The sequence below is a fragment of the Dermacentor andersoni genome, chromosome 1 (assembly GCF_023375885.2).
Source record: "Dermacentor andersoni chromosome 1, qqDerAnde1_hic_scaffold, whole genome shotgun sequence".
Classification (NCBI taxonomy): domain Eukaryota; kingdom Metazoa; phylum Arthropoda; class Arachnida; order Ixodida; family Ixodidae; genus Dermacentor; species Dermacentor andersoni.
Window position 1 is genome coordinate 48466032 of NC_092814.1, and position 14669 is coordinate 48480700.

At 43.4% G+C, this 14669-nt stretch overlaps 1 protein-coding gene across 1 annotated transcript; it reads right to left on the minus strand.

The window, feature by feature from the left end:
• Positions 1-814: 814 nt before the first annotated feature.
• Positions 815-14439, minus strand: LOC126546348 (tetratricopeptide repeat protein 1-like). The gene is made up of 7 exons (XM_050194541.3): positions 14309-14439; positions 13697-13969; positions 11594-11767; positions 5065-5101; positions 3501-3649; positions 1076-1130; positions 815-978 (listed from the first exon to the last, which is right to left on the minus strand). Exons 2-7 carry the CDS (start codon positions 13949-13951, stop codon positions 863-865), a joined length of 786 nt encoding a protein of 261 aa, XP_050050498.2. The 5' UTR covers positions 13952-13969; positions 14309-14439; the 3' UTR covers positions 815-862.
• Positions 14440-14669: the final 230 nt, after the last annotated feature.

A 14669-nucleotide genomic window follows, 5' to 3' on the forward strand; every position in this document is an offset into this window, starting at 1 on the left:
TTCCTTTCAACTAGGTCAATTACACAACAGCAGCTCCAAGTATGCACTGAATTGTACAACCTTTCTCCACCGCTCATTTATTGCAAATTATACTAAGCACAATCTGATTGCACTGTGCAAACTGAATTGAGGCTTTGCTGGTCGATATGTGTCATCTAAACATGGGCCAACATACTCATGAGAATGCTCACTCATACCCATTTCACAGTCATGAGTGTGCGAGTGAGTGATAAAGGTTGTGAGTAGACTTGAGTGATTGTCGGTGAGTGCATGTGAGTATGTATTATGCGAGTGTGAGTAGACTTGAATGAGTGCCTATTAGTGTGAGTAAAGGTGAGCATGAATGCCAGCATATGTTAGTGTGAGAGGACGTAAGTGTGAATGTAAGTGAGTGCTGAAATGTGGAAGTAGAAGTATAAATGCGTGTGAGTGCAAATAGGGAGACAAGTGAATACTGATGAATGCGAGTAGACATGAGGTGAGTGAGTACGTATCTAGAAGAAATAGCGGTGAACTAGTGTCTATTTATTCAGCCAACCTATGAATCTAAGTAACTAATCAAATCATGTATTAACATTTTTATTCCCTCTTCCATAAGCAATACCCAAAGGTGCCAATGCCAGGCCAGATACAAGGTCGAAAGATAAGGCCTTATATGCTCACAAAGGTAGGTGAGCTTTCCGTAAATTTTATTAACGTCCAGTATCCTACACAGTGTGTCGCACAACATTTTGCAGCATGAGGAAGTCTTCAAGACTAGTAAATTTTCATAGAAATTACGTAAGAATGTTGCAGGTATAATACGTAACTAGGGTGATGAGAAAAATTTGTTTACTTTATTTGGTTTCACTTTACAATACCGTCACTTCTGAAACTGTATTTTATACCCACCCCCTTCCCCATCTTTTGTAAGCTTGAAATTGTCAGTTGACATACCAAATGGCCTTAGAACAAGGTTGCCAAGCTCCTTCAACTTATCTGCATAGAACAAACAAAATTATTAGACACTGGAAACTATCAAGATTCCAAGGATTAACAAAAAAAAAAAAAGCACATGCATACACAGCTGCCTTACCTAGCATTTCAGCTTGCAATTTCTCATTTCTCTCTTTGATTTCATCAGGTAGTGTCTGTTGAAAAGAAGCATGGAGTGCATGATTTGACAATGTTATATGCAGGAGGCAAAAAGAATGCAAACACAATGCAACTGGGCCTGCCCGCACTAACACATGGCACGGCTTCTTCTGAAGTCATGTACTCAAAGAGCTTGTTACTTTCACAGAGGTTGCATTTCACCAGATTAGAGTTTGCAGAGCCATAGCTCACTATTTGTACAAGGCCAACACGTTACATTCTCAAAGTGACTGAGTCCCACTTTCATAAGGTGGTGATCAACACAACCTGCAACAGGTGAAAGCAGTGTGCATTCTAACACCTGAGTCCAGAGAAAAGATGCTAACTTGGATGTCAATGCTGTATGCCTCCAAGGCCTGAAGTCTCCATCCAGTGGTAAAAAAATGTGGGGAGCTGAAGGCGCCTCATGAGAACAGTGTTGCCAGATGGCGCAGAGTTACATAGCCAAAACAGATGGATATTATAGCCTAAAAGCAGCCAACCACGCAGTCAGGCCTCGGTAGCTTGTAGCCAAAATGTAACCATCAGTGCTAGTAGTGTGAAATGGCAAAAAATGAGTAATGGAAACAAACTATAGTAACATTCTTTTTATTTGCAAATAAAACTGCTAACTGAAACTAACAAATTCACAGCCAAACCACTTTTTTGCTAGACTAGCACACAGCAGGGAAAGTGAAAGACATTACATATGCAAGCACCAAGCCCACGCCCAAGCAACGGGGTTGACTACCAGAGATACAACACAAAGAAAAAATAACAAATACAAATCATTCGCCATGATTTCCCAGTGGCTAAGGTGTAAAATTATCTGAAGCTCTACAATACAATGTTTCTCATATTACACTTTGAAGGTTGGGTGTTCTTTCCTTTGTAATGGGCGGACATCGAAATTAGGTCTTATCACAAAACCCAGTACATCTCGCCACGCCATGGATGCAGATGTGAAAACAAACAGAAAAAGGCTGCACTAAGAGCTGGTCCAACGTGTTGCAGACTTTGAAACACGCTTTTTTACGATGCCTGATCAACATAAAAATGTAGCCCAAAAATATCCACATAGCCCACTCATCTAAAAGTCATGAAGACTGACTTAGATTGCTTACTGGCCAAGTGACATGGGCGCCCGAGACCCCTTCAAAAAGAAATTGGCGCATGGTGAGGAGTCTGAGCTCCCCCTGACTTTAATCCATGTGTACCTCACACACATGCGAACTCCCTAAGCAAACAAGTTAATGCACTGCATTTTGTCTTTCAGACGCCTAAGATTTGTTTGTTTATCCCACAAGAAATGCATAACTGAAGGGGAAACCGCATAAGACAAGGACAAAGAACGATCGATAAAGATCTTTCTTAGCCCTCGACTTGCGCACTGTTTCCTGTTCCAAATGAAACACCAACTAGCCCGACGTCGAACCCTTATGCATAACTGAAACTCGGCAGTTACATCACTTAATCACATCATGCTTAAAATGCAATACATATTCTCATGAGTAAAGAATAGACCCTTAGGCATTTAAATAGGGAAAATTAGGCACTATAGACTTCATTGTGGTGTCATGCGAGCGCCACACAGAACACACAAGAGAAGGGGACACGTAACTGCACTATTTGCAACTAAAGATTTTAATAAATTAGCACAATAGTTCAAAGTAAGAAAATATATTTTGAACACTTATCTTTACCATTTATTTGAACCAGAATCTGCACAAAGAAAGCTAAATTTCAGTTCTTCCTTACAAAATTTTTAATTCTAGCATAACCCAGGGAAGATTGTGGTCAAAGTTAACAAGAGCTTTCTGGTTACGCTTTTGCGTTTCTCACATGCCATTTTTCATGTGCAGAGGATGTTGGCCTAGCACTCCCCTCTCTGCACTTCCTATGAGCGTGACATTATTGCCTGTGTTGACTAATCCCACACCTCCCTGTCTCCCCCTACACACCTGTTCTTATCCTTTCTGCACTTAACTCTCCTCTTGCTCACTCAGGCTACCCCTCTACTGTGTTAGATTGCCCTATATCAACGACGAAAACCTTGAGGTGTATCAAAAAGAAACTTCCTAAAAAGAAGAAAAATACAACAAAAAAAGAAGCTATTGCCACAAAGTACTCCACAGAGCTGTTTCACATCTTCTTATTCAATACCAAACAATAATTTTTATGTGCCAATCTTGTACTGTACTCCATAAGTACACAGGTAAACCTATTGTGTTTTCTTACAATTTTCTTAGGCATATTAGGCAGCGCTAGAAACATGTTTTAATCAGAAGCCACAGGAGACAGATGGCACCACATGAAAGAAAGAAGAATATATCGAACACCCATCCAACATGATGGAAGTTTGGAAATGTTATCAAAAAGTGCCTCACCATGCACGCATGCCTCGCTTCTCCAATGCTGGGATCCAGCTCCAGGACACGTTGGTAGTCCTTCAAAGCTTCATCCAGATTTTTTGTCTCCTTGTAAAGCCAAGCTCTCTTCAAAAGAGGCTTCAAATAGGATGGGTTCAGCTCAATGGCTGAGGAAAAAAACAAAAGAAAAAAATCAGCGCTAGGCCCACACACAGAGTTGCAAGGGGCCCTGAACCACTTTTTGTCGAAGTGTAGGAATTCATCTGAAACTTAATTAGGCTATTTCAGAAATACTTCGCCACAAAAAGTACTTCAATGCATTCAACAGAAGCGGAGTTATTGGCAATCAAACATCCCCTTCACAGTGCTTCCACTCTTTCTTCAATGCCATGCACTGCGAAGGCTATGGCAGAGTGGGGCATGCCCACAATGTTCTGCCTAGTGAATGTCATCACGGTGCGCAGTTCAAATTTGATTTTGGATGTTCACATAGACGCCACTACTTCCAACTTTGGTGCCTACAACGTACTAAACGAGGTTGTCCTTAGAGTCAGCACGCCGTAGTGTGCTCAGCCAGCAGACTTGTCACAGCACCCCGTGGCGGCTGCGATATCTACGCTACATAGTAGACTGCAGCTACATGCAATTGCAGTGCGTACACACAGCGTTTGCTTTGCGCACGACAAGACTCAAGTGCATGCTCAAGCTCGTATGTTCAAGTCTGGCCGCACTACGTGGTGTGGACCGGCTTTGTCCTGCACCAGCTTGACCGACGGATAGTAGCCACATCCAACTTGCGCATATTGAAGTGCTATCAATAATTCAATATGAAGCGACGCCTGCCAAGGCATCTAACCAGGAGTAGCCAGGAGTGAGCACGCGATGGCAAGCATGCGTGTGGTCTGACCTTAAGTTTCACTTGGTTCGAGGCTAGTTGAGCGTCCAAATCTAGTCGACATTAGGGAGACCTGTCGGCTACGACACAGAAAAGCAGGATGGTCAAAGTTTAATTCCTACGTGGGTGGCCACTACTGAGTGTGAGCAAATGATAGTCAGCTTCCTCCGGAAGTATGTAATTATTAATGAAATTCAAAAGCACATTTTCTCTTACTTCAGCCTGTTCATTAAACTTACTCTATAAATATACACAGTAACAGTAGGAAGAAGCACACAGATCCAAAAACCAGTCTTGATTGATGTCAGCTATTGGCAAATACTAGCCATGTATCGGAATCTGCTATATCATGAAATAAAGCATCCGGAAAAGAGTGAGGAACAGGCTTCCGTTGAAAAGAAAGTGTTTGAGAGAAAGGTTACTTTGCACTCCCCTTATGAGCTGTATGTGCTGCACACGACTGCAAAACACGAGTGAAATGCTCACAGCAGCGTATGCTATCTGAGGACTATGTTTTTCGCCAGGCCCGAGGGGTGGTTCAAAACCTGTTTAGAAAGATGCATTTAGCTCTAGCTTGGTGAAATTTCAGCCTTCGACAAAGTGTACATTGTACTTTGATTCACATAGTAGTTGAATTCCTTTATGAACTATATTACACTGCTGTGATTTTATAAAATTGCCACTCACCTTTTGTGCAATCTTTAATCGCCAATTTGTTCTTTTCCTGCAGAAAACAGCAAGATAATATAAACTAGGAGGAAAATAATAACCAATACAGAATGAAAATATAAAGCCCTAACGAATAACTTCAGAATGCTGAAGAGTCTTGTTTGTATGCAACTTCCAAGAAAATTTTGAGATGACTGACACTAGTTCTAGGATAGATTTAATCTCAGTAGCACGCTGAAATGAGACAAGTTAACGTAGGGATATCCTGGACAAAAAAATGTATGCACGACATATCATTCCAACCTTATAGTAGAAAATGAGTTCTTCCTGATGTGACTGATTGGGCACAATGTCCAAAAAGACACACAGACTATGAGAGATGCCTTAGCAGAGGGCTCCCGTTTAAGTCTGACCACTCAGAGCTCTTAGTTCTGTACCCAACGTTCTTATTATTCCAGTGTTCTTTAGATTCTAGCTTATCGCAATGCAGCTGCCATAGCCAGGAATCAAACCTGCGGCCTCATCATCAGCTACAGAACACCACAAACACACGTATACAAGTACAGAAATGATAGTATTGCAAACATTAGCGAACAAGAATTCTTGCAGTTTTTAGTTTTTAAAAGAAGCACTGACGTATGTTACTCATATCTTTTGTTTAATGAAGATGCAAACCCTCTAAAATCTAGAAAATATACTGGCAAATATCAGAGTCCACTGAATAATTTACTATAATACTTCTTTCGATTAACCTTTCAGTTTCAGTACTCAGGAGGTGGACGAGCCATAATGACATGATACAATGGGTCGCTCCATTTATGCAGTAGCTGTGGTTGCCAGATGCAAGCGCAGCCAGAAGAAACAAGCAGCGTTCTTGCTTATTCTTTTTTTTTTTTTATGAGCAATGTCATCATCCCTAGCCCTATTGCTACACAACACCAGCAAGTATTGCTCTCTGTCATGACATCATGATAATATTGATGATACAAGGTCCAGCGTTTCGAAACCAACTTTAAACTGCACACAGGTTCATGCGCCCTCCAAGAAGACAACGGCGTACAGTAAAACCTCGTTAAACTGTACCCCCTTAAACAGTACTTTCGTTTTCAAAGTAGTAAAGTTAAATCCCCAACTCAGCAGTCATTGAACATAATGTGTTTTGTATCTGCATAAACTGTACCAGCTTATTGAGTACATATCGGTTAACACATAGTGTTTCCCCTGTTCGCCTCGGAATCCCAGCTGTGCGTCGTTCTCATTGAGCGGCCCGGCAGAACAACAAGCCTCGGAGATCAAAACAACGGCCTCCAAGCGCCCTGTGCTTTTCCGTGTGAAGCCACAGCAACATCATTTCCACGCCGTGCCAGAGAGTATTGTGGCGTCGTGCAAGCAAGGACTCGCATCATGCCGAAGCTCGGATAAAAAGGATGTCGGGTGCCCAGCATACAAAAAAAAATTAGACATTGTTTGTGCTATCAAACGTGAAACAAAGAAGTCGGCACTGGTACGCGACAGGGATCTACTGTTGACTACAATGTATGGCATTTGGAATGTGAAGAGATTACTCGGCAGCGCTGCTGTGGCCACGAAGAGATGTCGGCTACGAGGTTTGACTTTTCACCATCGTTGCCTCTGTTGTTGCCGAAGTGTGGCCTAACGAGAGTGATGAGGACGACACGGAAAGTGACAGCACGGACGATTCAGGCCCAACAGTGGCAGAAGCTGCATGTTACACCAGCCTCATGAGTGCAATCATCATGACGAGAACAGCACCCCGCGACTTCTGCAGCGCTACCACGCCTGTGCAAGGAGAATATGCAACGCCAACGAGGAATCTGCCATGCGAGTGTTTGCCGAGAAGAGAGGGCTGGCTGAAAAGCTGGCTCGCAGCTTCAGTAAGTTTGAGGCCGCTGCTGTCACTGCAAGGCCACCGCGGCATCAAACAAAAATAACACTTTCATCCCGCGAAGTGAATAAATACTGCATGTTCTTTCTCCTTTCATCGCACTCTCTCCGAGTTCAGTTTTTGACAGTTAAATGGGCGATCTCATGCTATTTCGTTTAAGCAGTACTGTACTACCATTTAGTAGATACTTTTACCAAGCTCCGGCCAACTACGGTTTAACGAGGTTTCACTGTATTGCTGAAAAAGACGAAGACATAATGGCACGTGCATTCACCGCACGCACTCGCATCGTATGTGACCACTGTCGGGGAATACCGTACAAGAAGAGGTGAAGCGGCGCTCGAAAGAAAAAGAGAAGGCATTCCTATCTCCTTTTTAGAACACTGCAGTCATCTTTTCATTTACTCCCCGGGCATAAGCTAGCCCACAATGAATAGTTGTATCTGAATTCTTGAACTGCTCATTACAATTCTGGTGGAGGTGTGGGGTAAAGAATTCCAGCCCCATTCGATTTGGAGAAAGCAGCCCGGAACCACGCCATTTCAGACCCAACGAGCTCATGCCTGTCCACCAGCGCACAAGCCATCGCCTATATGGTGAGCCACCCGAGTTTCCTCTTTTGCCGGAGCCAACCAGAGTAGCAGCAACACACAGAACCGAAATGACATCCCAGACCACCTCAACCCGCATCGTCGTTGATCAGCCACGGACTCCCAAGCCTTTCTACGGCGACACCTTCGAAGATGCCGAGGACTGGTTAGAAGGCTTTGAGTGCTTTGCAAACTACAATGGATGGGACAAAAACCAGAAGCTCTGCAACGTTTACTTCGCGTTGCAAGACTGTGCACGAACGTGGTTTGAAAACCATGAAGCCGCCCTCCGGTCGTGGGATGACTTCCGACGGGAGCTGTTGGCCACGTATCCGAGCATAGATCGCAGGGAAAGAGCTGAAGCTTCTTTGCAAGCAAGAAGCCAACAAAACAATGAAAGTGTGGCTATGTATGTCGAAGATACATCCCGCTTATTCCGCCGGGCCGATCTGAGCATGAGCGAGGACAAGAATCTTTGACATCTGATGCACGGTGTGAAGCAGGAGCTTTTTGCCGGTTTAGTTCGAAGCCCTCCACACACTGTCACTGAATTCCACTCCAAGGCAACAACTATGAAAAGGACACTTCAACTGCAGGGGAGGCTCTACAACTGCAATATGAAGGTCGCTTTTATGGATGCTATGTCGGCAATGTTCAGGAACAGCATCGAGGTCTTACGAGAACTCGTTAGGTCTGTAGTTCGAGAAGAGCCCCAGAGGCAACAACTGAACAATGACCCTACAGTCGTCTCTTCATTAGCAGAAGTGGTTCGTGAAGAAGTGAGACAAGCAGTCCGCGAGCACAGCCACAAGCGTCGTCACCGCTACGGCTGACGGTATCGTATGCTGAAGTACTCAGATAATCCCGTGGACGTACTTTCGTCATGGGGACTACCCATGTACCCAAACCTCGGTTCATGCCGCCTCCGCCCGAGACGAGATACCGGAAGACTGACGTACGGCGCACTCCTAATAGAATCCCACTGTGCTACCACTGCGGCGAAGCTGGTAATCTCTATGGGATGTGCGAATACCACAGGACGGGACTTCGAGGGTTTTCCATAAATGCTCCTTGCCCAAAAAACGGTGAGCACCCTTTTGAAATCCAGGAGTATTTGCCAACGCGCCAAAGCCCACACACTTCACAGCAACATCAACCTCGATCAACAGTGCCGCTAAGGTATTGATCACCGAGCCCGCATCCATCCTCAAGCTCCCCAAGGCGACGCTCCCAAAGCCCACATCGGCAAAACTAATACCGGCGACCTGTGGAGGTAAGGCCGCTGTCAACGCAAGAACAGAGCCTCCAGCGCCGATTCCGAAATATAGTGGCGGACGCGAGAGCAGTTGCGGAAAGAGCGATGCTGCTTTCGATTTATGTGCATTTATAGACGGCTGTGAAATTACTGCTTTAATAGACACAGGCGAAGATCATTCAGTTATGAGTAAAGTAGTTGCCAGAAGACTGAAGAAAGTGCCGACTCCTTGGGGAGGGCCGCAAATTCGAACTGCCGGAGGACACCTTATCGACCCGGTGGGCAGGTGCACTTCTAGAATTGGAATATGCAGCTTTACATACGTCGCTAGTTTCACTGTCCTGTCAGAATGCTCACGGGATTTAATTACTGGAATGGACTTTTTGTAGGAGAACGGTGCAGTAATAGACTTGCAGGAATCTTGTGTCGCTCTCAATGAAGCATGCCATCGTGACGATCGAGTGTGAAGAACAATTTGATGCGCTTCAGATTATATGCGACGTCGTCATGACACCCCCAAGATCCAGCATAGTTATATTCTGTGACTATGAAGGAATAGCAGACAGTAACACTGGGCTCTTACTCGAAAAAGGGATCTGCATGGCAAGGGGTCTTGTTCGGCTATGTGATGGGTGTTGGAATGTCTTCCAGACTAATTTTGGAAATGAAGTCCAGCATGTTGCGAAGGGAACAGTCATTGCTCGCCTTAACAATTACGTACAGATTATAAATTTTAGCCCTTCCGATGCTGCACTACTCAATTCTGACAACGTAGGCTCCCAACTCGCATCCATAAACATCGAAGCAGTGCTATCACCGAACCAGAAGCAGCAAATAGGGAACCTTGTACGAGAATTCGCCTCATGTTTCTCAACGACAGTCCAGAGAACATCTACCGCCAAACACCGTATTATTGTTGACAATGCTTGAGGCCTATTTGCCAGCATCGCTACCGAGTGCTGCCGAAGGAGAGATCATCAGCAACCAAGTCGATGAAATGCTTAGAGACGGCATAATTCAACTATTGACCAGTCCGTAGGTATCGCCTGTGGTGCTGCTAAAAGAAAAAGGATCAGACCTTGCGCTTCTGCGTTGAATATCGAAAGTTGAACATTGTCACCAAGCGGGATGTCTGTCCACTTCCGACAATCGATGACACCCTTGATAGACTACGGGATGCTAAATTCTTTTCCTCTCTCGACTTCAAAAGTAGATACTGGCAAATAGAAGTGGACGAAAGAGAGCATGAGAAGACAGCATTCGTCACACCAGATGGGCTATACGAATTCAAGGTACTTCCATTCAGCCTCTGTTCCACACCTGCCAGTTTTCAGCTGATGATGGACACTGCTCTCTGGGTTAAAATGGTAGTCCTGTCTTGTTTATCTTGATGATGTCATGATTTTTTCTACCACCTTTGATCAGCACGTGGAAGGACTACGGACTGTGCTCAAATAATCAATAAAGAAAGAAGAAATATTATCTTTGTTTCAAAGGTCAACTATAATTACACAAATCTTCCAATTTAGGAGGGCCACCTAAATTACTGAGAATGCCAAGGAGAATGTGCTATAATGCTAAATGACAGAGAATAGAGAGCTATAGCTTGTCCAGGCACAGGTAGACTGGACATTTTACCAGAGGGGCAGAGGCATGAACGTGAGCACCCTCTGCACGGTGCAGCTACCTGGTTGCTGCACCATGCACCCAACCAGACAAACGCCACTAATATTGCAGTTACCAAGTACGTTTTACTTTGCTGCAGGTGTAATGTATTGGCAGCAACACGACTACGCCATTGCTGAAAATTTATACCAGCAGCGAAGTAGAATACACATCATTACTGGAATATTAGCTCTGTGTTTGTCTGATTGAGCTCTTTTCCACCAGGTGGCTGCACCGTACAGGTCATTCACGTTTGCGCCTCCATTCATCTGGTAAAACGGCCAGTCTGCTTGCATTTACCCAAATACTGGACACGCTAAAACTCTCTAATGTCAAACAAATGAATGACAAAAATTTGTTTCTTCTTTTTAGCATTGTAGCAAACGGTGCTTCTTGATGAAAATATTTTCTGTTCACAGAAGGGCCACTTTATATTACTTGGGAGGAACACTGAAATCAACTTTCAAGAAACACCAAACAATGTCTTTACTACTATCAGCATTTCAAATTGGCAGTTTTCTGCTGATCCTCCCAGTCCAATCTCTTCATTCCTTTTGAGCTGATGTTCCAGCCTCAGCAATTATTTTATTGTCATTTTCTTTCATGATTATAACTCTCTGCCAATGAAACACAAACCTTGTGCCATGTTTATTTTTTATTTTGAAATCTTTTTCACTAAACTTTGCTCCTTTTCTATCAATCAGAGGGTGACATTAAGCCAAATGTAATTTTTAAAGAAGAAAAGGCTTCACCTTACATTTTATTCAATTAGTTCTTACCCTCAGAAGAAGTTTAAAGAGGTGTAAACCATCTTCTAAGAGTTCATAAAGGCCTCTCAGTACTCAATACACGAACCTATTCCATTGGAAGGGTTAAGTGTGAGAAGGTGAATCTCCAAATTCCAAGCTGTGGGAAGTGTGTTGGTACCTTAAAATTCTTCTGTTGAACTATCTCCAACTATGCAAGGTGATTTCTGGAGCTGTTTTTTTGTTTTTACTCAAGATAGTATATGAAATCCACTTGGGCCATAACCAATTTCATGGCACATTGGAGCTCCATCTGTAGCCAATGCACCCCAAATGTAGAAATTCTTCCATTAAAAAAAAAAAAAGAAAAGAAAAATCTACCCACCAGCCTAGCCCATGTGGCACCTCTATTTGAATACAGGATAGAGCGTTCCGCTGAGTTGGAGAAGGGGCATATCTTCAATGCTTCTGTGTAAGTCTCCATCGCATCAAGGTACTGGCCCGCCTTGAAGCTCACATTTCCATCTTCTTTCATCTTTAGTGCACGCTCCTTGTTGGCCTGTGAAAAATACACATAACTCATCAACAGGAGAGAACTGCTATAGTCAGCAACGCAGACACATAGTAACAACTAGTAGCAATAAGGGCTGACAGCAAGCAGGCTTGAGCTGCAAGATGTCACTGAACAGAATAGGAAAGCGAACCTAATAGGCAAAGACGAAGTTCAAGGTATGGCACTAGTAGGGCCCTGCTGAGAACCATGTACCAACTCACACAAATCAATAAGGCTTCAAATGGGGCTAGTTGGTACAGCATTGGTCGGTTAACTGCACCGGAATATTATACAAGAGACAATTACAAATTAAAGTCGTGCAAAAACCACAATATGATTATGAGGCACGGCATAGTGGGGGACTCCGTATTATTTTTGGCCACCTGGGGTTCTTTACCATGCACCCAATGCACAGTACACAGGTGTTTTTTCATTTCACTCCCACTGAAATATAGCCGTCGTAGCCGGGATTTGGTCCCATGCTTTTGGGCTTAGCAGCACGATGCCACAGCTACTACACCACCACGGCGGGTCACAAAGGAGAATAAAAAAGGTGACACGGGCAAACATGCAAGCAAACTTTCAACTGATTATTGTACGCAGGCACATGTTATATACATAGACAAGAAATGATGGCAGAAAGTAAATCAAAACAAGAAGTAGAAGAGGGAAATGATTGTCATATATGCATTTCTGAAAGTGAAATGACAAGGATGGGTTGATCTAATATTCATCAATGAAATTAAAGGCTGCTTCTCCCAGTACCACAGAATGGGTGCTCACATGGTTTCCCGAGTAATTGTTTATCATAACATGACTTCTAGAATTGCTTGTGCTTTCTTAGAGTTGCAGTGTGCCAAAGCCATGGTTTCACTGAAGATAGGCTTGCAGCCACACCTGTGCAGTGTGCCGCGAAATTTTTTAGCAAATGGAACATACCTGTGTTCTCTTAACCTGGTGTTAATGCAGTAGCCTGTCTGCTCTATATACAATTTCCTGCACGTGAAAGGGATCTTGTAGACAACACTGTCTACACGATTAGGTGCAGCAGATGGTGAGCTTAACAGGAAGGTAACCATGATCCCTTATATGCACAAAATTTCACATGGCCTTAAATGACTGATTAGCGAAAGGCACGGTGAAAAGGTGTTTTTTTTCTTTCCTTTTCTTTGAGCTACAAAAACAAAAGGCCAATGCAAAACAGTTAATGACACCACAAAAAAAACCAACCAAGAACAGGTGCAAAATAAAACATGCCAATAGGCATTTCACATGTGTAAACAATGTGAAATGTGAAAAGGACCTTTCTCCTGCATTGACACCAGGTTAAGAGGACACAAGATAGGCAACAGAAATGATCCAGTCACCAGGAAATTTGGCAGTACACAGTGCATGGTGTGGCTGCAAGCCTACCTTCAATGAAATGATGGATTTAGCACACTGCAGCTTTACACACGAGAAATTTTAGAAGCTCATTTTATGTTAAAAGATAACTCGGAAAAGCACGTGGGGCCGGGAGGTGCGGCCTTAGAATTCATTGACGAATGTTCGATCCACCCATCCTTGTAACGCAATTTCATAAGCGCATATATGACTAATTTCCATCTTGTATTTGCTTACTTCCTAGCACCCTTTCTTGTCTTTTACATATGACTTGCGCTTGCGTACAATAAACAGTTGAAAGCTTGCGCGCATGTTTGTCCCTGTCTCCTATTTATTGTCCCTTGTGTAAAAACTCCAGCGCAGTTAACTGAACGGAACTCGCACGAAACGCGACTGATATCACGCGCTGGTGAATGCGATTAATGAAGTAAGCTCTGTAACTATCATGCTTGAATCGTACACGTATCATTTGTTTTGCACCACATCAGTGGTGGCTGTGCTTACTGCACGAAATGAAGCCATGCAAGAACTGCAAAAGAACTACTGCCACACCTTTCGCTCCTCATCGGTCATCGTCTTCTCAAGTTTCTCGAGCTCTTCTTCATCTATTATATACAAGTCCTCTTCGCCATCGTCCTCGGTGTTCTCAGAGCCGGCGCCCTGCCATTTTTCTTCGAAGGTTTCACTGGTGTCCTCGAATTTGTCTTCGGAGGATTTACTGGTATCCTCTTTCACGGCAGTACCCGCCGCGACTGATGCCGATTTTTTGAGATCGTCTAAATATTTACTTTTCGGGCTTGATGCCATGATGAGACGTACAGATGGCTGCAAAATAAATACAAAATAAAATGTTATGTCTTTCTCGGTGAAACGGCGCCCATTCAAGAGAATACGAAACCTGTCAACTGATGATGACACATGCGACGACTTAAAATAGTTGAGAACCCAAAGCAGTTCTCAGTGGCTACATCACTTCAAAGTTCCCTCTAACTGAATTCAATACGATGCAATTAAGTTGCGTCGACGTTTTCTTTTTTTCCCAGCGAAAGCAGATGAGCACTTTAAGATTATCGCAGCATAGTTCGCCGCTGCACAGAACCAAAGCAAACAAACATGATTATCAACGACACGTAAGCGAAATCCAGTGATCATATAGTAGCTTACCGCAACAGCAGCCTTGTACAGCCTATGTCATAAAATTTAACTTAAGCCATTAACATGTCCACATTTATATTCTCAATGAAGCGAAGTGCGCGAGAAGCTTGCGATCAGTGGACCATGGTTGCTAGGGGAAGACAACGTTTCCGCAGATTTCCTGCCTCGTGATTGCAAAAATATTAAAACGCGAATGTCTTCCTTTAAAAAAATATATTCACTTACATATTTCTATATTAAGATGTTCACTCGTGTTGTTGACATACTGTTCTGTTTTTGCAATATTTTAGATTTTACGCCTTGGCCAGTGTCTTTGTTAGAGCCATAGAGTCTCTCACTACATTGTTAGAGCTAGCGAGAAACTCTATGG